This window comes from Mustelus asterias, chromosome 9 (genome assembly GCF_964213995.1).
Source record: "Mustelus asterias chromosome 9, sMusAst1.hap1.1, whole genome shotgun sequence".
NCBI classification, from domain to species: Eukaryota; Metazoa; Chordata; class Chondrichthyes; order Carcharhiniformes; family Triakidae; genus Mustelus; species Mustelus asterias.
Window position 1 is genome coordinate 123,257,539 of NC_135809.1, and position 23,902 is coordinate 123,281,440.

Here is a 23,902-nt window from a genome sequence, read left to right on the forward strand (position 1 = left end):
GATGGACATTGCCTGACACTTGTGAGCACAAATGTCAGGCTTGGCCTTGCTGTATTTGGACATGGACTGTTTCAGTATCTGAGGAATCGCAAATGGTACTGAACACTCTGCAATCATTGGCGAACATCCCCACTTCTGACCTTATGATGGAGTAACGGTCATTGATGAAGCAGCTGAAGATGGTAGGGTCTAGGGCACTACCCTGGGGAACTCCAGCAGTGATGTCCTGGAGCTGAGATGATTGCCTCCAACCACCACAGCCACCTTCCTTTGTGCCAGGTATGACTCCAAACGAGTTTTCCACCTGATTGCCATTGACTCGTTTTGCTAGGCTCCTTGATGCCACACTCAGTCAAAATTTGGTTTTATGTCAAGGGCAGTCACTCTGACCTCACCTTACCTCTGGAATCCAGCTCGTTTGTCCATGTAATGAGGGGAGGAGCTGAGTGGCCCTGGTGGAACCCAAGCTGAATGCCAGTGAGCAGGTTATTGCTAAGCAAGTGCCGCTTGATAGCGCTATTGATGACCCCTTCCATCACTTTATCAATGGTCAAATGTAGCCGGATTAGTTGGGTTGGATTTGTCCTGTTTCTTGTGGACAGTAAGTAGTTTAACAACACCAGGTTAAAGTCCAACAGGTTTATTTGGTAGCAAAAGCCACACCATTGGCTTTGGTGTGGCTTTTGCTACCAAATAAACCTGTTGGACTTTAACCTGGTGTTGTTAAACTTCTTACTGTGTTTACCCCAGTCCAATGCCGGCATCTCCACATCTTGTGGACAGGGCATACCTAGGCAATTTTACATATTACCGGGTAGACGCCAGCGTTGTAGCTGTATTGGAACAGCTTGGTTAGCAGCACGGCAAGTCTGGGGCAAATGTCTTCAGTACTATTTCTGGAATATTGTCAGGGTGAGTATGCAGCATCCAGTGCTTTCAGCCATTTGTTGATAATATGTAGAACAATCTAATTTGTTGAAGCTTGGCATTTACGATGATGGTTCTCTCCAGAGGAGGCCGGGATGCATTATCCATTCGGCACTGCTGGCTGAAGATTATTGCAAATGCTTTAGCCTTATCTTTTCCACCAATTTGCTGGGCTTCTTCATCATTGAGAATGGGGATATTTGAAGAGCCTCCTCTGGTGAGTTGTTTAACTGTCCACCATCGCTCACAACTGGATGTGGCAAGATTGAAGAGCTTAAATCTCATCCGTTGGTTGTGGAATCACTTAGTTCTGTCACTGGTGCCATTTGGCATTCAACTAGTCCAGTGTTGTACCTTCACCAAGCTGACTCATTTTTAGGTACCACTCCTGGCGTGCCCTCCTGCACTCTTCACTTGAGCCACTGATGGACATTGAAGTCCCGCACCCAGGGTATATTTTGTCCCCTTCTTATTCTCAAGTGCCCTCCAAGTGCCATTCAACATGGAGGAACATGGATTCATTATGAGCAGGCATAGAGGCGATAAGCAACAGCTACTGGTTGATTTGATTTATTGTCACATTAGTATACAGTGAAAAGTATTTTTTCTTGCGTGCTATTCAAAGCATACTGTTCATAGAGAAGGAGAGAGTGCAGAATATAGTGTTACAGTCATAGCTAGTAAGATGTCTCACAGCACCAGGTTAAAGTCCAATAGGTTTATTTGGAATCATGAGCTTCCGGAGCGCTGCTCCTTCATCAGGTGATGAAAGCTCATGATTCCAAATAAACCTGTTGGACTTTAAGCTGGTGTTGTGAGACTTCTTACTGTGCCTCCCCAGTCCAATGCTGACATCTCCAAATCATGGCAGTCATAGCTAGGGTGTAGAGAAAAATCAATTTAGTGTGAGGTAGGTCCATTCAAAAGTCTGATGGCAGCAGGGAAGAAGCTGTTCTCGAGTCGGTTGGTACATGACCTCAGATTTTTGTATCTTTTTCCCAATGGAAGAAGGTGGAAGAGAGAATGTCCAGGGCGCGTGGGGTCCTTGATTATGCTGGCTGCTTTTCCGAGGCAGCGGGAAGTGTAGACAGAGTCAATGGATGGGAGGCTGGTTTGAGCGATGGACTGGGCTTCGTTCACAACCCTTTATCTTTCAGTCAAAGGTCCTTATCGAGTCCCGAGCCAATAGTGATGACGACAAGTGTCACATCCAATTGACTGTGCGCCATTTTAGTCTCACCTCAGATGCTACTCGTGCAGAAAGGCTGCAAATTAATTGCGAGTGAGGGTAAGGTTCCTGGAGAAAGCATTATAGATTGTGAAGTCTCATAGTAATGAGACTAATAACTTGAAAAGCAGCATTTTTTTACTTTATAGCCACACAGATTTACAGCATAGATTTACATTCATTGGTGTTTTCAGATTTAGCCTTGGACAACTGAAATCTGTACCATTCTCTCATTTACTGAGTAGCTGCGAAGATAAGTCTTCAGCTTTCCATCTCTCCTTTTAATTATGGCTTAAACCCAACTCTTTAACCAAACATTTGTTCACCCGTCTTATTATCTCCTCCTTTAGTTCGGTGTCAATTTTAGATTTATAACACTCCTGTAAAGCACCATGGCATGTTTTACTGTGTTTAAATACAAGTTACAGTTGTTGTGGTGGACGTCTTTGAAAATGATTATTATTGCACAATAAGGAAACTGATTTTCAATAGAGCCATCAGGTTTTGTTGCTGTAGTTTCAATGGTAAGTTTATACAGTTTAAATCTGTGGACACAACAGTGGCCTCAGTTCACTGCAGGCAGCTGGTCCCAACAGAGGTAGTGGCGTTCAATCCAACTCATTGCAAACACTGTCAGCATGATCTTCTTGGCTGCTTTCGAGCTTTGAGACCTCGAAGAGGGGAGAAAAATTGAAATGACACGTGAAGAACTTTCATAACCGAAAGATAAAGGCACTTTAAACACGTACGGTTAAAATATCCATATTTTATATCAATCTAGACCAAATTTATTTATAAAGATACAAGGGAGAATTTTCTTGTGAGGTTCGTTGAACTTAGGAGGGATTTTATGGTTTTGGGATGAATGTGGCGGAAAATCCTGGCCGTATAGACATGGGGGCGAATTTTACCCTTTCATCCGCAACGGGGATCGGAGCAGGCGAGGGGCGGAACGTTGAAAGGTCCATTGACCTGGGATTTTCTGATTTCGGGATGAGCAAGGCCAGAAAAGCCCACCCATACAGCGCAGAAAAGGTTCTTCGGCCTATCGAGTCTGCACCGACACTATCTACCACTAAAGGAGTGCTAATCCCATTTTCCTGCACTTGAACCATATCCATAGAACCATAGAAAATTACAGCTCAGAAACAGGCCTTTTGGCCCTTCTTGTCTGTGCCGAACCATTTTTTGCCTAGTCCCACTGACCTGCACTTGGACCATATCCCTCCACACCCCTCTCATGTATCCTTACATGTTATGATATTTCAAGTGCTCATCCAAATATTTTTTAAAGGTTGTAAGGTTTCCAGCCTCCACTATGGCTCGAAATGATCAAGCGACATGTTAGCTGGCGAGATTGGACATGTGTGATGAATCACAGCATTAGGGGAAGGTACAGTACTTTCTTTGGGAAATGCAGTACACCAGAGATAGATGTAGCCACCGATTTTACAAGTGGTCAGCATTCCTGTTATACTTGGGATGCAAGTGGTTGAGACTTGAATAAGTGGTTTGTGGCCAGGTAGGAGGATTAGATACTGTGTTTGATGTAAAAATTTAATTAGCCCTATGGCATAGGCAAAATAAAAGAGAAAAGTTAGTTGCATTGCAAAGGTCATCCAAAGATCAGCAATAAATATTCAGAGTCATATTTTAACCATAGATAGTATACCTGGAGAAAATAATAACGCAGATATTACACTCGGATACCAAGTGAAATAAGTGCAGAATAACGTTTTGAAATTTAAAAAGTATCGGAAAAAATCACCTGAGAGTACCTTAAGATTAGTGCACCAACTTTGTCTACACTGTGACTTGTTGAATCTATACATGAGGAAATTAGAATATTGAAGGTTTAATATAACTCAAAACAAATAAAAATGGGTACTGATTAAACAGTTCTTCACAGGTGTGAGAATAGGAAGGATAGCCCTGATGCAGGAGAATGCTTCAACATTGACTTGAAGGTGAGGTGTGGGCCAAGATGACTGGACACCAATTTCTTACAACCACTGTGGACCGGCTTGCAACATGCAATCTCCCCTCGCTACACAGACAGAATCAGGAAATCATGGTGGCACAGTGCTTAGCACTGCTGCCTCACAGCACCAGGGACCCAGGTTCCTGGCTTGGGTCACTTTCTGTGCAGGGTTTGCGTGTTCTTCCCGTGTCTGCGTGGGTTTCCTCCGGGTGCTCTGGTTTCCTCCCACAGTCTGAAAGACGTGCTGGTTAGGTACATTTGCCATGCTAAATTCTCCCTCAGTGTACAGGCGCTGGAGTGTGGCGACTAGGGGATTTTCATAGTAACTTCGTTGCAGTGTTAATGTAAGCCTACTTGTGGCACTGATAAATAAACTTCAAAGCTTCTGCCATGGAAACCATTTTCCATTATTTACTCTATCAAAATCCTTCAAGATGTTTGTACATCTCTATCTCTTGACCTTCTCTGATCCAAGGAGAACAATCCCAGTTTCTCTTCTCTCTCCACATAACTGAAGTCTTTTCATGTTGTCATTCTGGTAAATCTCCTCTGCACCCGCTCTAAGGCCTTGGCATTCTTGTAAAGTATGGTTACCATTGGATACCAGACTCCAGCTGGGCATTCATAAATAACTAAAATGAACAAAGTCTGCACCTTAGCACCTTGTGGTTCTCATGGCATTATACCGATAGCTGAAAGAAATTTATCTCAGCTCATTATATCTTTGAGCCTTATCCAAAATTATTTTATTACCTTATTTATAACTTTTTTTTAATAAAGTTACTCATGCTGCCAATACTTTTCTTTTGCTACAGTGTCATTTTTATGGAATTTCATTTTGTAACAATGTAAAACTGAGAACATGTTGAAGGAACATAAAAAGAGTAGAACATTCATCTACTTGTGCCTCTTCCGATATTCAATGAGATCTGAGCTGATCCGGACACGACTCCACGTATCCATCCTTGCCATATATCCCTCAATATTTTTGATTCATTAAAATCTATTAGTCTCAGATACAACATTTATCATTGATCTAAGCTTCTATCACCTTTGTGTGTATAGTATTATTTCCTAATTTCCCCCCTGAAAGGTCTAATTTTTTGACTTGGTCCGAGGCTTCCCAGTGTGTTGAATGCCCTCACCCTGGTTCAAAGACTTGAATACTGGTAGAGAGGGGGAAATAAAAGTTGAAGAATTAACCTGTGTTGGTTCATCGAATGCAAGTGGCCTCCAGGACTCAAGACTACAATAATGGCAAAACTGCAGCAGCAAATTTCGCACTCTGAAATCCCCATTCTGGTAAATCTTGCTTCCCTATCTCCATGAAGGATTAAGATCTGATTCATATGCATTTGCCATCTCCAACAACTATAGTTAAGAAAGCCCACCAACGCTTCTACTTTCTCAGAAGACTAAGGAAATTTGGCACGTCAGCTACGGCTCTCATCAACTTTTACAGATGCACCATAGAAAGTATTCTTTCTGGTTGTATCACAGCTTGGTATGGCTCCTGCTCTGCCCAAGACCGCAAGAAACTACAAAAGGTCGTGAATGTAGCCCAGTCCATCACGCAAACCAGCCTCTCATCCATTGATTCTGCCTACACTTCCTGCTGCCATGGCAAAGCAGCCAACATAATTAAGGACCCCAGGCACCCCGGACATTCTCTCTTCCACCTTCTTCCGTCAGGAAAAAGATACAAAAGTCTGAGGTCACGTACCAACCGACTCAAGAACAGCTTCTTCCCTGCTGCCATCAGATTTTTGAATGGACTTACCTTGCATTAAGTTGACCTTTCTCTACACCCTAGCTATGACTGTAACACTACATTCTGCACTCTCTCCTTTCCTTCTCTCTGAACGGTATGCTTGGTCTGTATAGCGTGCAAGAAACAATACTTTTCACTGTATGCTAATACGTGACAATAATAAGTCAAATCAAATCAAAATGTTCATTAGTTCCAGTATTTTTTCACTGACATCTAAGGACAGAATTTCTTACTGGTATCACAAACAATACATTTGCAATGCTGCTATGCATTAGTTTGAAACGTATTTTTGAAGATTTACTCTGCAAAAAATCTAGTGGTAATAGTCAAGAGCAAACCTTAAGTTTATTTATTAGTGTCACAAATAGGCTTACGTTAACACTGCAATGAAGGTACTGCAAAAATCCCCTCGTCGCCACACTCCAGCGCCTGCACGGGTACATTGAGGGAGAATTTAGCATGGTCAATGCATTTAACCAGCATGTCTGGGAGGAAACTCTGGGAGGAAACCGGAGCACCCAGAGGAAACCCATGCAGAAACGGAGAGAACGTGCAAACTCCAAACACCCAAGCCAGGAATCGAACTGGGTCCCTGGAGCTGTGAGGCAGCAGTACTAAGCACCATGCCGCCCAACCTTCACAAACACTATCAGTAAAGTTAGCTGCAAGGGGAATTCTCCAGTGCCAATGTGTAATCTTCCAATGCCTAATGGTCCAAGCACTGAAGCAAATAAGTTGGATCATCCAAGACAAGTTTCGGGCCTATTGGATCCTAAAGCCTCACCTGGTTATCTATACACTTGAACTGCCAAGACCACGCAGTATTATACAGGAAAGGTCGAAGATCAAACCGATTGTCGTCAGGACTATAGTTTTCTGCATGGTATGCAGGAGTCAATGTCGTCATCTTGTGCCGGTTAATTGAATACGTCTGGAAGAAATGTTTCACTTTCTCAGCCACCTTGAGACAAATCAGAAATACAAGTTCACTTCAATTGCATGGCACGCTGTTAAATGTTCTTTCAAGTTTCAGTTCAGTTCAATAATGTGAGGATAGATTCCTACTCGACGGAAAAAACATTTTGCATTCGGTCATGTTCCATTACATCCTGTGCTGACTGAACTAATTTGGATAATAAGCAACATATTTTCAGCTTAATTGTGTAGTAATCGAAACCAAGCCAATGAAATAAAATGTAGATATAAAAGATCCTAATCTAGTTCTATATATAAAGCATAATATGGACACCCTTTCACTCACACAGGTTACAGACCGAGTCCTCAACTCATAAAATTGAAGCATTAAATAAAAATCTTGTAACTAATTCAGAAAATTAATCTAAAAGGTAGTTGCAAACATCTTAATACAAACACACGGGCAGCATAGTGGTTAGCACTGCTGCCTCACAGCGCCAGGGACCCGGGTTCAATTCCGGCCTCGGGTCACTGTCTGTGTGAGTTTGCACATTCTCCCCGTATCCGAGTGGGTTTCCTCCGGGTGCTCCAGTTTCCTCCCACCGTCCAAAGATGTGCGGGTTAGGTGGATTGGCCATGCTAAATTGCCCCTCAGTGTCAAAGAGTTAGCAGGGTAAATAAGTGGGGTTATGGGGATGGGGTCTGGGTGGGATTGTGGTTGGCGCAAACTCAATGGACCGAATGGCCTCCTTCTGCACTGTAGGGATTCTATGATTCTACAAATGATTTTTTAGTGATAAGCACAACCAAACCACATTTAAAAAAATATATCTTGATGCATTTAGAAGAGACTTCATTTTTTAACACATTTCCTGGGTGTCTATTACTTGTAACAAAAAGCTTGTAGAGTTACTGTTATATTACCTGCCTGGGAGTACAGATACTTTTCCACATGTAGACTAGTTTGCAGAACATGCTGTAAGGGCCACACTTTGCAATTTTCCTCAGTTTCCCATAGACAGACAGTTCCGCGTAGGTCATCCCCATATCCGCCTGTGCAGAAATAAAAAGTTGCAATGAAGCATTCGCATTATGCTGAAATAGAATCCAGCTGGTCCAGTAAATCCAGGACCAGTCTTGCATGACAACAGCAATACCACCTGCTGCTGAGAACTACAATAGACGTTTTATTCCAGCTCTTAAGTATACAGTAACATTGCTTACTAATTTAAAGCCTTGCGTGTACATACACAACCCATTGTGTCTGCACATTCTAGGTGGTAGGGAAAGGTGAGAAAGCTGTTAAAAAGGCCTGCAAGATTCTTGGCTTTATAAGTAAATTCAGGGCACAATACTAGGAAGTAATGGAAGTAAAGGAAGGGGCAGCACAGTGGTTAGCACTGCTGCCTCACAGCGCCAAGGACCCGGGTTCGATTCCGGCCTTGGGTGACTGTGTGGAGTTTGCACATTCTCCCCGTGTCTGCGTAGGTTTTCTCCGGGTGCTCCAGTTTCCTTCCACAGTCCAAAGATGTGCGGGTTAGGTGGATTGACCATGCTAAATTGTCCTTTAGTAACAAGGGGATTGGAGAGTAAATAAATGGGGTTACGGGGATAGGGCCTGGATGGGATTGTTGTCGGTGCAAGCTTGATGGGTCGAATGGCCTCCTCCTGCACGGTAGGGATTCTATGTAATGCTAAATCTTTATAAAACTCTGGTTAGTCCCAGCTGGAGTCTGGTATCCAATGGCAACCATACTTTACAAGAATGCCAAAGCCTTAGAGAGGGTGCATAGGAGATTTAGCATAATGACAACATGAAAAGACTTCAGTTATGTGGATAGACGAGAGAAACTGGGATTGCTCTCCTTAGAGCAGAGAAGGTTAAGAGATAGAGATGTACAAACATCATGAAGGGTTTTGATAGAGTAAATAAGGGAAAACGGTTTCCATGGCAGGAATTTTAAAGTTTATTTATTAGTGTCATAAGTAGGCTTACGTTAACACTGCAATGAAGTTACTGCGAAAATCCCCTAGTCACCACCCTCCAGCGCCTGTTCGGGTACACTGACAGAGAATTTAGCATGGCCAATGCACCTAACCAGTACGTCTTTCGGGCTGTGGGTGGAAACCGGAGCACCCGGAGGAAACCCACGCAGAGACAGGGAGAATGTGCAAACTCTGCACAGACAGTGACCCAAGCCAGGAATTGAACCTGGGTCCCTGGCGCTGTGAGGCAGCAGTGCTAACCACGGTGCCACCCCTAAGGGCGAGCAACCAGAGGAGACAGACTTAAGGAACTGGCCAAATAAGCTGAGGCAAATGATGATTCTATAGCAGGTTGCGATGATCTGGAATGCGCTGCCTGAAAGGCTGGTGGAAGTGGATTCAATTGTGACTTTCCAAAGGGAATTAGAGAATGTTGTGAAAGGGAAACAATCTGTAGGGTTATGGGGAAAGAGGTGGAATTGGAACTCATTAGATAGCCAGCATGACGCAATGGGCCAAATGGCCGCCTGCCGCGATGTATTACAGTTCCTGAACCATTTACACTTCCTCTGGTCTGGGCAGTCACACTCCCCTTATTTTCTCCGGCAATTATCAAAGCAAATTATTCAGCTGGTTAGAAATTATCCAATGAAAACTAGCACCAAGTACCTCATCAGCTTGAGAAGTTTGTCCTTCCGAAAGCGGCTCTAACTCAGCAGTTGGTGGAGCCGACATAATGCTGCAACAAAGCAACACAATATTAAACAGTAGTGCAAGAACCCAAGTGTCTTTTCACCACAGAATCCCTACAGTGCAGGAGGCCACCATTCAGCCCAGAGTCTGAATGTAAACTGAAACAATGCTCTTGCAACACAAGCCTACCTTCGGAGTGCTGTGAGCTGGAAGTTTTCAATGCAGTACTGTATGAAGCACCTTAAATCGGTCTTACTGATGCCACCGATTGGATTTATATCTGCACTGGAGCAATCATATTTGGTCAGGTATCCTCGAAGGCTGAAACAGATCAGGTTTCTTGGGTTAGAAAATCCGTCACCAAACCAATGTCAAATTCAGAAGCATCCCTTCATTGGCTATGTGAATTGCTTAAGGGCTCTGACCCACCACGCAGCCTCTTGTGAACTGACAGGAAGATTTCCGAGCCAAAGAGGTTCTCGATTTCCATGCCTAAGTTAGTTTAACACTCAGCACACAAAGACTTGTTTCCGCAGTGGTCCAGGGAGCCAACTATTCTCTGCCCAATTTATTTTTAAAGATAGAAGCAGGAGGAGGCTGTTTGGCCCTTCGAGCCTGCTCCGCCATTCATTATGATCATGGCTGATCATCCAACTCAATAGCCTAATCTTGCTTTTTCCCCATTTGATCCCATTCGTCCCAAGTGCTATATCCAGCTGCCTCTTGAATAGATTCAATGTTTTGGCATCAACTACTTCCTGTGGTAATGAATTCCAGAGGCTCACCATGCTTTGGGGGAAAGAAATGTCTCCTCAGCTCAGTCCTAAATGGTCTACCCCAAATCCTCAGACTGTGACCCCTGGTTCTGGACTCCCCCACCATTGGGAATATCCTCCCTGCATCTACCCTGTTTAGTCCTGTTCGAATTTTATAAGTCTCTATGAGATCCCCCGTCTTCGTCTGAACTCCAACGAAAACAAGAGAGAAATGCCAAGAGGAAATGATTTGTTGCAGGAAGGCGCTTCAGTGTGTGGTCTGACAGAGAAGGAAATCTGTTGCAAGCATAGCTGATTCAGCAACTAACACAGTTGACACACAAACCCATGACCACAGATGTGCATTAACAACTGTCCTGTAAATCATCCCATTATGGCAGTTTTACCCCAATATTATCGGACACTTCTCCAATACCTATTACTCTGTTGCAGTTAAACACAAAAATAATTAACTGAGTAGCCTGCCACTTTGCATTTCTTAACATTCCATTTGGTTTTATTCGTTATTCAAGTGCTTAAGTAACGACTCTTATTCACATCTGTTGTTCAGGGTTTAGAGCAATGAGAGGTGATATCATTGAAACACACCAGATTCTTACAAGACTTGACAGGGTAGATGTAGGAAGAATGTTTCCTCTGGGCTGGGAAATCTAGAACCAGGGGGCGCACATTCTCAAAATAAGAGTTGGGCTGTTTAGGTCTGAGATGAGGAGGAATCTCTTCACTCAGAGGGCAATGAAACTAACCCCAGAGAGTTGTGGAGGCTCAGTCATTGAGGACATTGAAAACAGAGTTCAATTGATTAAGTTTAAGGTTTATTTTATTATTGTCACAATGAAGCTTACATTAACACTGCAATGGAATTACTGTGAAAATCCCCCAGTCGCCACACTCCGGCGCCTGTTCAGATACACTGAGGGAGAATTTAGCACGGCCAATGCACCTAACCAGCACGTCTTTCAGACTGTGGGAGGAAACCGGAGCACCCGGAGGAAACCCACGCAGACACGGGGAGAACGTGCAGACTCCGCACAGGCGGAAGACATCAAGGGATATGAGGATAGCGCAGAAAAATGGGATTGAGGTTGAAGATCAGCCGGGATCAATTTGAATGGCGGAGCAAACCCGAGGGGCTGAGGTTCCTATTTTCTAACTTCCTATGGTGCCAGAAAACAACCTCGGTTTAAATCATTTTGTTTGTCTGAAAGTAACTTTCAAAATGTCAAAAGGTGAAGGTCAAAAATCCAAGTCGTCACAGATAGCAGAAAATGGCAAAGAATGCTGTCGTGTCAACCTGAAGTCAAATCAGGATGAGAAATCTTGAATTTGGATCTGGCAAGGCTCAGTATTGTTTGTGCAGAGTTATTGCTGTCGTGTAAAGTCATGTGGAGAACAGTTGGTAGCTGTCACTTGTTTCTCTCCCGATTTTGGTTGTCCTTTCTATCTGACCACCAATTCCATCCCTCTCCCTGGCCACTGTGAGGGCCAACCAGACTGCCCGCAATTACGGCATCGAATTGACTCACATTTGTCACCAAAACTGCACAACATCTGCACTAAAAGGGCTGGATTTCACAGAGGTGGCACACACTGCTCAAGGCCCACCCAACTGGCCAGGAGCTCCCGCAGTGCCCAAGGGGCCACTGTGGCCCCCAATGCACACAAAGCATCCCCCGATTGACGAGCCCCCCCCTTCCCAGAGCCTCCCCTTCCCCCAATCAGGGTCATACAGAACTCTGCTGCAACCTGTCCTAACTCATGCCATGTCACAGTCACCCTTCAACCCTGTAGTCACTGATTCATATGGCTTCCATGGCCTCTTTATATCTGTAGCATCTTCCAGGCCTACAACCCACAGAGACCCTAGGGTTCCTTTAATTAAGACCCCTTGTCCATCCCTGATTTTAACCACTGGCAGCCATACTGTTGTGTTTTGGAGATGTGATACTGGGAAACACGGAGGTTATAAACAACAAGGGTTTTATTTACAGTGTGTGACCTGTTACATGGCTGTTTCTTCTCTTGCTGTTTCCCACACTAGGATTTATGACATCACTTTCCGGTGAATACATTATGCAAGAGTTTCACTAGAGCTAATTCAGGAAGCCGATGGCGTGGTGGTATTGTCGCTGGACGAACAATCCAGAGACCCAGGGAAATGGTCTGGGGACCAGGTTTAAAAGCCCTCCACGGCAGATGGTGAAATTTGAATTCAATTAAAATCTGGAATTAAGAATCTACTGATGACCATGAAACCATTGTCGATTGTCGTAAAAACCCACCTGCTTCACTAATGTCCTTTAGGGAAGGAAATCTGCTGTCCTTAACTGGTCTGGCCTACATGTGACTCCAGAGCCACAGTAATGTGATTAACTCTTAAAATGCCCCTGGAGATGGACAATAAATGCTGGTCCAGCCAGTGATGCCCACATCCCATGAACTAACAAAAAAAGCCAAGAAGAATTAATGCAAATATATAGCACATTCCTTCAGCCACTTAAGCTACAAGGTCTGCAACTTTATTCCTTCATGAGATGTGGGCGTCGCTGGCTGGGCCAGCATTTATTGCTCATCTCTGAGGGAATTATTGTGGTTCTGGAGTTACATGCAGGCCACACCAGATGAGGACAGCAGATTTCCTTCCCTAAAAGGATATTAGTGAGCCAGATTTTTTTACGACAATCGACAATGGTTTCACGGTCAACATGAGACTTTTAATTCCAGATTTTAAAAATTGAATTCAAATTTCACCATCTGCTGTGGTGAGATTTGAACCCGGGTCCCCAGAGCACTACCCTGGGTCTGTAGATCACTAGTCCAGTGACAATGCCATTAGGCCACTGCTACGCCCAAGTGGCCCAACACCCTCCCTTAAGTTCTTTGCCTTTCTTCCCACCTGTTTAAAATGCTCTTTAAAACTCATCTCTGACAAAATATCTGGTCATCTACCCTATATCTCCTTAGTAAGAAGTCTCACACCAGATTAAAGTCCAACAGGTTTATTTGGAATCACGAGCTTTCGGAGTGCTGCTCCTTCACCAGGTGAGACTCCAAATAAACCTGTTGGACTTTAACATGGTGTTATGAGACTTCTTACTGTGCCCACCCCAGTCCAAAGCCGGCATCTCCACACTTTATCTCCTTATGTGACTTGGTGTCAAATTTAATTTTAAAATGCTCTTGTGAAATGCTTTGAGGCAGTTTACAGTGCCAAAGGTGCTATATGAATGCAGTCTTGATCAAGATATCATCTTGTAATTTCACCTGGAAAATCTGTGGGGGTTCACTCAGAGAAATAATGAGGAATGGGTCTTTTTAAAAAGAAGCATGAATCCCAAGAAAATCAGCTCCATTAACGGAATCAAAGATTGCAATTAAACATAGGACTTTCAAAAACAGACAAATGATGTTCACCTCTCATCCACATTGGCTGATCCAAGAACCAATGACCCACCAGGTTTTCCAGAAGTCCATAAACACAGCTGTGCAAAGAGATAAGCAACGACCATGCGGATTCTTGCCTTGAGAAGACAAACATCAGAAAGGACAATTCCAGCATCTGGAGTTTCATTCACAAAACATTCTTACCAAACAGCATAGCTGGACATTTAAAACTAAGCCCCACATTTAGGGCACAGTGGTTAGCACTGCTGCCTCACAGCACCAGGGACCCGGGTTCGATTCCAGCCTTGGGTCACTGTCTATGTGGAGTTTGCACATTCTCCCCGTGTCTGCGTGGGTTTCCTCCGGGTGCTCTGGTTTCCTCCCACAGTCCAAAGATGTGCGGGTTAGGTGGATTAGCCATGCTAAATTGTCCCTTAGTGTCCCAATAGTGTCCCAATGTGTGTAGGTTAGGGAGATCAGCCATGGTAAATGTGTGGGGTTACAGGGATAGGGCAGGGGAAGAGGGCCTGAATCAGATACTCTGTCAGAGAGTCAGTGCAGGCTTGATGGGCCAAATGGCTTCCTTCTGCACTGTAGGGATTCTATGATTCTATTCTATGATTTCGGAACAAGGAGCACCATTTGTTCAATTGAGGCATTCAAGGCGGCATTAGGTGATTATCTAAATAGAAACAATGTGCACGGTTTCAGGGAAAAGGCAGGAGAATGGCATTAGGTCATAATGCTCATTTGGAGTGCCAGAACAGATACGATGGACTGAATGGCCTCCTTTTGCACCATATTTGATATAAAGCCCAACCTTTCACAATTACAAGGCAGCTAACAGCTTAGCAACAAGAAAACTCCCTTCTTGAGAGAGTAGTTAAACACCTTCAGACCTATAGAACCGTCTGACACATTAACTTGCCAGTCAGTCATGCAACACATTTCATCAGCAAAGTAGAAGGAGGCCATTCAGCCCATCGAGTCTGTACCAACAACAATCCCACCCTAGACCCTATTCCTGTAACCCCACATATTTACCCCGCTAATCCCTCTAACCTACGCATCCCAGGACACTAAGGGGCAATTTGGCATGGCCAATCTACCTAACCTGCACATCTTTGGAGTGTGGAAAGAAACCGGAGCACCCGGAGGAAACCCACGCAGACACGGGGAGAATGTGCATATTCCACACAGACAGTGAGCGAAGCCGGGAATCAAACCCAGGTCCCTGGAAGTGTGAGGCAGCAATGCTAACCACTGTGCCACCATGCCACCTATAAGTACACCAGCCACGCCAGTGAGAAAATAGCTCTTACCAGTTGATTGCTCAGAACGTAAAATTGTGTGGGGATCAATAAGATGTGAGCATGCTTCAATCTAGTGATTGGGCAGCTTATACATACAGGCATTAATAAAAGGGAAATCATGAAAGAAATTGAATTCAACTAGCTGTTCTCAAACCACACCACAACAAGGCAGCATGGTGTTAGTTGTGTGAACAGTTGTCATGTTAGTGTTTTCACTAACATGCCCACAGCTTCTGTCAGAAGGATCCCATTAAAAGCTTTGATGTTAAGTTGGATGTCTTCAGTCCCACCCATTGTCAATTTCCAAAATAGGCCTACTTGAACACCGAGAGTGACATCAGCATTGGAGGATGAGCTGAGAGAGGTTAGTGAGGCCAACAATACAAGAGCTGAATTAACAGTACTAAGTATGGGTGGTATGGTGGCACAGTGGTTAGCACTGCTGCCTCACAGCTCCAGGGTCCTGGGTTCGATTCCCGGTTTGGGTCACTGTCTGTGTGGAGTTTGCACACTTTCCCTGTGTCTGCGTGGGTTTCCTCCGAGTGCTCCAGTTTCCTCCCACAGTCCAAAGTTGATTGGCCATGACAAATTGACCCTTAGTGTCCTGGGATGTGTAGGTTGGAGGGATTAGCGGGGTAAATGTTTGGGGTTGTGGGGATAGGGTCTAGGGTGGGATTGGTATCAGTGCAGACTCAACGGGCCAAATGGCCTCCTTCTGCACTGTAGGGTTTCTATTCTTTAGCTGGTGATTCACTGGCTGGTCATTTCAATTGTGTACACTGCAGTATAAGTCAAACAACAATGGAAAATGGCGACATGAATCTCAATCAGATTCAGGGAGGAACAAAGTTCTATTTAAACCATATTTGAATAATGTCACATGTTATAAAAGCAGAAAACTGCACATACTGGAAACCCAAAATAAAAACAAAAAATGCTCAGCCACACCTGTGGAGAAAAAAATGGTTAACATTTCAGGTGAATGGCCTTTCATCAGGAATAAAAACAGAAAATGCTGGAAAAATTCAGCAGGTCTGACAGCATCTGATCCAGATGTATTACAGCTTGGTATGGCTCCTGCTCTGACCAAGACCGCAAGAAACTACAAAGTGAATGTAGCCCAATCCATCACACAAACCAGCGTCCCATCCATCGACACTGACTACACTTCCCGCTGCCTCGGAAAAGCAGCCAGCATAATCAAGGACCCCACGCACCCCGGACATTCTCTTTTCCACCTTCTTCCGTCGGGAAAAAGATACAAAAGTCTGAGATCACCACCAACCAACTCAAAAACAGCTTCTTCCCTGCTGCCATCAGACTTTTGAATGGTCCTATCACATATTAAGGGGATCTTTCTCAACACCCTATCTGTAACTGCAACACTATATTCTGCACACACTCCTGTCCTTCTCCCCTATGTACTCTGTGAACAGTATGCTTTGTCTGTATAGTGCGCAAGAAGCAATCATTTTCACTGTATCCCAACACACGTGACAAGAATAAATCAAATCAAATCAGCATCTGTGGAGAGCGAGTTAAAATTCCGAGTCCAAAAGCCCATGCAACTTTTAAAATGAGCCACGTTGCTTATGTACCTGCACATTCTGCAGTGCCAGGTTCTCTCTTCTGCAGCCGCCGTGTACCGAGAACTGTGGAGATTTGCCAGTTACCAAATTGAAAATCCCAATCACAGCCTTCACTGCAGGATCAATGTTCAAGTTGATGTGGTAACTGCAAAGAAAACAAATATTCAGATAGCCTATAACGCGAGGCTCATCAATAATCTACGGTGCAGTTTCTCTCAAGATTGTGTCTTTGTGGAAGTTAAAATGTTCAGATTGAAATTCTATAGTTTGGAAGTTAAATTGTGCGGAAGTTAAAATGTTCAAATTAAAAATTCATGCCTTCTCTGTACAGCAGCGGAAAATGTTTATCAGCTCACTGACCTTCAAAAGGAGTCAGTCTCTGCTATTTCTTCACAGGCCCCCCTAACATTTTCCTTTCTCGGCCTTCACCAGAGGGTGAACAAGACCAGATTTTTTCCATAACAAATACCAAAGGCAAGATATGGGGATATGCTATGCAAATGAAGGATCAGCAGAAGTCAATTTTTTAATCGAATGAGAAAAGGCGAAAGGCCAGGATTTAATTGGCAAATATTTTTGGCAATGAAAGATGTGAAAAATCTCCTGTTCCTGACTTGCTGTAATCGACTATAACTGCTGAGCTGTTTCTCTGTAACCTCAGAACTGCTCCGGTCATCCCGTGTTGACCGTGGAGAGTTCTTCTTGTGCACAAGTAATTAAAGACCTTGCACTGGATGCATGGTGTCCAGCGCTGTTTGTGTAAGGAGTTGACTGAGTGCCTTTAGATTGCAGTTACTCAAGAGAACTCTAACATCTTGATGTCAGTCACTTTTAACAAGTTGTAAATAACTTTACTTTTGATATTTTTTATTCCAATTGTCAGAACAGTCTGTGCTCGCTTACTGAGGCCATGCTATACTTTATCCCTGTGATGATTTGTTGGGGTAAGTGTCAATAACATACTGCAAAGCAAACATGACACACAAGATAGGGTGTAATTCCCACCCCCACCCTACCCAGGGAGTGGGCTATCAGGCAGTAGTCTCTTCCTTGCTTACTCTATTGGTATTTTACCAGTGGCAGGAGATGCCCACATGAGCAGGCCCCATCCCCCTCCTGAAACAGGACCTCTAACCCATCACCAGAGCCTGCCACCCTGACCTCCAGCCAAACCCCAGATCTATCTTGGCATCTGGCTCCATAGCAGCTGCCTACACTCCCAGCAGTGCCCACAGCGCCAAGTAGCACAGCTGTTACTACCGAGCTGTGGCCATTTGATTAGCTACAGCTCAGAGGTGGGACTTCCTTGCAGATGAGGGTGGATGGCGCACCCCGAGTCATTAAGTAGGCTTTTTTAAATTCATTTGTGGGACATGCGCGTCACTGGCTGGCCAACATTTACTGCCCATCCCTAGTTGCCTGAGGGCAGTTGAGAGACAACCACATTGCTGTGGCTCTGGAGTCACATGTAGGCCAAACCAAGTAAGGGTGGTTTCCTTCCCTAAAGGACATTAGTGAACCAGATAGGTTTTTCTGACAATCGACAATGGTTTCATGGTCAACTCTCAAGTAGACTCTTAATTCCAGATTTTTTTTTTGAATTCAAATTCCACCATCTGCCATGGCGGGATTCGAACTCGGCTCCCCAGAACATTTGCTGTGTTTCTGGCTTAATAGTCTACCGATAATACCACTAGGCCATCGCCTCCCCAATGGGAGGACGGCCATTAGATTGTTGCGGCACTACCCAGCCAAGTGGAGGTAAGGTGATTCCCAATTTTTAGGCTGGTGGAAGGGCCATCACCTCCGTGTAAGATTCCAGCCACAGCAACAGGAGTCGGCCTTTCAATCCCTCAAGCCTGTTGCCCATCCATTTAGGCCATGATGGATCTGAACCACAATTCCATTTGATGCACATCCCTTCATAATGAAGCCTAATATAAAAGTCAGTCTGTCTTTCCTGAAAATTTAAAATCAACCAAGTAGAACTGCCTTTTTGAGCAGAAGGTAGCTGGAACTCCACGACCCAACATATAACAGAAATACTTGCTGATTTCACTCTTGAAATATTCTGGATTTTCCCCAAGAGAAGAAATAGTATCTTTGTTTCGAGCCCATTGAATTCCGAAACAACTCAATTTGAGCATTCCTCAACATTCTAAACCGGGAATTCAAACCAGGTTAATGCAGCTTGTCTTTGTAATTTAACCCTTGAAGTCCTAGTATCATACTCGTGAGGAGAAAATCCAAGCACAAGTCTATCTGATTTTATCTGAGATTCTAAAGCCACTACCCAAGCTATTTTAGAGTTGAGTTCGAAAAGACGTTCGTTCAATATTTTAATTTACTGTAGGTTCTTAAAGCTTTATAGAAGTTACATGCATAAAAGTTACATACTACACATGCAATGCTCATGAATGCAAGGTTTTGTAAGGTGGCTATGTTTTAAACTGTCTTTTCATTCAAAGTAAAATAGAGCAGGTGTAGACCGACAAAATACTACCCGACAATAAACTTGTCGCTTAGTTACCATGGGGACAGGAGTCCAGGACATGCCTTACTGAAAGTCAAGTGCCAGGTTTAAGACCTGAACACATGGGACAGAGCAACTGACTTTACTGTGGGTAGACTTATAGGCCAGAATTCTCCAGCCGTTCACGCCAAGGGGATTCTCCGGTCCCATCAGGAGCGCACCTCCGCCTGCGGGTTTTCCCACCCGGGTGGGGTGATGTCAATGGGAATTCCCATTGACAGTGGCGGGAATTTGGCTATGGGCCAAGTGCTGGCAAGTGGGATGAAGTGGGCAGGTGAGGGCCTTTCATGCGTCTGTGGACTCAATGGGCTGAAAGGCCTCTTCTGCATTATAGTATTGCGTGATTCTGTGATCAGAGAATCCAGTCGCTAGCAAACAACGTGCCATCTCCCGCCAGCGGGAAACACGCAGCTGGGAGGCTGGAGAATCTCGCCCATAGACTCTCACTCAGTCTGATTCAGAGACCCGAGGGAGATGGATAGAGAGATGCTGCTGTGTGTGAGGAAAGCAGTGAAGCTATGGCTGAGAGAGTAGAATGCCAGTGAGAGTTTTATTATTGTTTATAAAAATATAGGACAAGGATTTTAAAAGAAGGATGTTTAAGATTGGACAATTGACAACTGGAAGTTTAAAACTGCAAGAAACTACAAAGGGTCGTGAATGAAGCCCAGTCATCACGCGAATCAGCCTCCCATCCATTGACTCAGCCTATACTTCCGGCTGCCTCGGAAAAGCAGCCAGCATAATTAAGGACCCCACACACCCCGGACATTCTCTCTTCCACCTTCTTCCGTCGGGAAAGAGATACAAATGTCTGAGGTCACGTACCAACCAACTCAAGAACAGCGTCTTCCCTGCGGCCATCAGACTTTTGAATGGACCTACCTCATATTAAGTTGATCTTTCTCTGCACCCTAGCTATGACTGTAACACTACATTCTGCATTCTCTCCTTTCCTTCTCTATGAACGGAATGCTTTGTCTGTATAGCGCGCAAGAAACAATACTTTTCACTGTATACTAATACATGTGACAACAATAAATTAAATCAAATCAAAAGTAATGTGATGAAGCCTCCAGGAACATATCTGTTATGCATGTTGGGGCATGCCCCTTTAAGAGGACAGGTCAGGTGACCTGGGACTCGAGCTCCACCCTGGGTGGAGCTTGCCTAGCCAGTGTTGTGATTACTGTGCTGGGATGAAGGCGTGTTAATAGACTGTTCCACTTAGTTTACTTCCACATGGTCTTTTATTAGTCTCAGTATCAGATCTCAAACATAATAACTCCCAAATACAATTGACAATCCTACTTCATTACTTTGTCAGGTTATAGCTACTGTGGTCATATTTTACTCCTGTGTTCCTCCAACAACACAACTCCAAATTTCTCTCTCAATAGAAAGTCTCCATTTTTCCAAACGGCTGCACTTGCTTTACTCCTTCCGAACATAGCTCCAACGTGGTCACAGATCGCAGTAAGATTATGATTTTCTGGCCCCGCAAATCGCCAGGATCTTCTGGAACTGTAAAAGGTCAGTGGACTTTACAGACCCAGCTCAGTGCGTCCCGCCAAAGTGGGACTGGAAAAGCTGAGCCCAACTGTTGTATTGCTGACAGAAGAATCGATCATTTGCCCAAATATCTGAGGATGAAAAAGCTCCCAAGGAAACATTGGCAGCTTATTACACATAAGAACAGAGTTATAGAATCCCTACAGTGCAGAAGGAGGCCATTCAGCCCACCGAGCCTGCACCGACAACAATCTCACCCTATCCTTTAACCCCAAGTAACCCTGACGCTAGGGGCAATTTAGCACGGCCAATCCACCTAACCCACACATCTTTCAGACAGTAGGAGGGAACCGGAGCACCTGGAGGAAACCCATGTAGACATAGGGAGAATGTGCAGACTCCACACAGACAGTGACCCGAGACCAGAATTGAATCCGGGTCCCTGGCGCTGTGAGGCAGCAGTGCTAACCACTGTGCCACCCCATCTCACCTACGAGGGCAGGGGAACCTCTAATTAATGGCTCATTCAAAAGATGGAACCACCAACAGTACAGCACTCAAGATTCCGCACTGAAACCACATGGACAACTAAAAACAAATGAAACTAAATCAGCAGAAAAGGATCCATGGCAATTAATTGATAAAAGTGGATGATAATGAAAGCAATAACTCCCTGTTGAATTATTCTTCCCGTTAACCCAACTGTGACTTAACAGGAGGAAAAATAGTCAATGCACTGATCAGAAGACACAAGCAAATTTAAGCCATACTACTTTTCAAAATAATGCTATTTAATAATTCAACAATAAGGGCAATGGGTCAGGAAAATCATATGAGGATAACTTTTCAGCACTTAATGGAAAACAGTAGTTTTAAGAATTAAAATGGTATTGACATTTTCTCTGCAGAACAGATCTTTAATTACAAGCACCATGAGATGATCTCAATATCTACTGCTTCAAGGAGAATGGGTGGCACGGTGGCACAGTGGTTAGCACTACTGCCTCACAGTGCCTAGCACTACTGCCTCACAGTGCCAGGGAGCAGGGTTCAATTCTGGCCTCGGGTCATAGTCTTTGTGGAGTTTGTATGTTCTCCCCGTGTCTGCGTGAGTTTCCTCCGGGTGCTCCGATTTCCTCTCATAGTCCAAAGATGTGCAGGTTAGGTGGATTGGCCATGCTAAAATTGCCCCTTAGTGGATGAGCAGGGTAAATGTGTGGGGTTACGGGAAGAGGGCCTCTGGGTGGGATTGAGATTGATACAGACTCGATGGGCTGAATGGCCTCCATCTGTACTGTACGGATTCTATGATACTGGTTCAGTTCATTGTCTAGGAAACCACTGTACACATTTCAAAGCTCTGGAGAAAAGGATGATTAAGGTACATTAAACATGCATATTCTCTGCTTCCACTAATTCCTCACCTGCCTATTTGCTCCGCCAGTTCTTTGGCCCGGTTGCAAGTGTCTCTCGAAGAGTTCTCACTTGCCATGTAACAAGTGATGAAGATGCGGCGGCAAAATTCCCGTGGATCTTTGGGAATGTATCCAGGGTCACTCACTATCCTCTGGACGTCTGCTATCACCTGTTCATCTGAACAAACGGAATGGAAATTTCAGAGAAAATTCAACACGAATTAATGTTAGTGATTTGGAATTTCAGGAGTTGATAATTTTCGAACCCTATTCCTACATTCCTAGTTAACTTACAACTAATTCAAGACAAACTTCACAGGCTGCAAGAATCTAACTTGTTTCCTTTTTGATAAATGTAATGTATTGGGCACAGATTGAAGAAACATTTTAAAAACATGGTCTCCGATTATTTAATGTCCCATTTCACACTCTATTCCCCAACCCTGGATTACATTTTGGTAAGTCTCGAGAAACTACAAAGGATTGTGAATGTAGCCCAGTCCATCATGCAAACCAGCCTCCCATCCATTGACTCTATCTACACTTCCCACTGCCTCGGCAAAGCAGCCAGCATAATTAAGGACCCCACGCACCTCAGACATTTTCTCTTCCACCTTCTTCCGTCGGGAAAAAGATTACATTCCAACCGACTCAAGAACAGCTTCTTTCCTGCTGCCATCAGACATTAGAATGGACCTGTCTTATATTAAGCTGTTCTTTCTCTGCACCGTAACTATGAGTGTAACGCTATATTCTGCACCCTCTCCTTTCCTTCTCCCCTATGTACTCTATGAACGGTATGTAGGAACAGGGCGGGCGCAGTGGCACAGGGGTTAGCACTGCTGCCTCACAGCACTAGGGACCTGGATTCAATTTCTGGCTTGGGTCACTGTCTGTGCAGATCTGCACGTTCTCCCAGTGTCCTCCGGTTTCCTCCCACAGTCCGAAAGACGTGATGGTTAGTGCATTGGCCATGCTAAATTCTCCCTCAGCGTACCGTAACAGGTACCGGAGTGTGGCAACTAGGGGATTTTCAGTGTCTTCATTGCAGTGTTAATGGAAGCCTACCTGTGACACTAATAAATAAACTTTAAACCTTTGTCTGTGTAGCGCACATTTTCACTGTATCGCAATGCATGTGACAATTATAAATCAAATCAAGTCTCTGTCAATACTATTCTGTGATCAGCTAGCCAGAGGTGTTGAGAACAGCTTAGGCAACTCACAAAGCTCCTTTTCTCCTCTTTCTACGCAAGGAACCTTTACTTGATCGGAAATGCACTTGGCGTGAAACACACTGCTCAGAGGTACATTAATATGAACAGCCATCCTGCCACTCCATAATATAACATGCCATACAACAATATGTGCCATATCACAGCATCACTTCCTTGCCAATCATTATAGTGGCTCATGGTGAAATGGAGATGTCAAAGCTTGTACTCACTTATTTATTCGTGAGACATGGGCATCGCTGGCTGGCCAGCATTTATTGCCGATTCCTAGTTGCCTGAGGACATTTGAGAGTCAACCACATTGCTGTGGCTCTGGAGTCACATGTAGGCCAGATCAGATAAGGATGGCAGATTTCCTTCCCTGAAGGTCATCAGTGAACCAGATGGGTTTTCCCGACAATCGACAATGGTTTCACGGTCATCAGTAGATTCTTAATTCCAGATAATTTTTTTTACGGAGTTCAAATTCCACCATCTGCCATGGCGGGATTCGAACCCGGGTTCCCAGAACATTAGCTGAGTTTGAGGATTAATAGTCTGGTGATAATACCACTAGGCCATCACCTCCCCTTTTAACCTCTGCATTTATTCCTGACCTAATTCTAGAGCCAGCCCAGGGTCGGGGGTGGTGAGATTGGAGTGGA

At 44.3% G+C, this 23,902-nt stretch overlaps 1 protein-coding gene across 1 annotated transcript in view; it reads right to left on the reverse strand.

The window, feature by feature from the left end:
• Positions 1-1,482: 1,482 nt before the first annotated feature.
• The window catches only part of nadsyn1 (NAD synthetase 1), a 62,259-nt gene continuing 39,839 nt past the window's right edge, over positions 1,483-23,902 (reverse strand). The window contains exons 14-21 of the mRNA XM_078221315.1: positions 22,033-22,201; positions 16,573-16,708; positions 13,692-13,798; positions 9,691-9,822; positions 9,478-9,547; positions 7,747-7,875; positions 6,692-6,868; positions 1,483-2,826 (exon numbers count right to left, since the gene is read on the reverse strand). Coding sequence (XP_078077441.1) covers positions 2,764-2,826; positions 6,692-6,868; positions 7,747-7,875; positions 9,478-9,547; positions 9,691-9,822; positions 13,692-13,798; positions 16,573-16,708; positions 22,033-22,201 — 983 coding nt within the window. The 3' untranslated portion in view covers positions 1,483-2,763. The remainder of the gene's footprint in view (positions 2,827-6,691; positions 6,869-7,746; positions 7,876-9,477; positions 9,548-9,690; positions 9,823-13,691; positions 13,799-16,572; positions 16,709-22,032; positions 22,202-23,902) is intronic.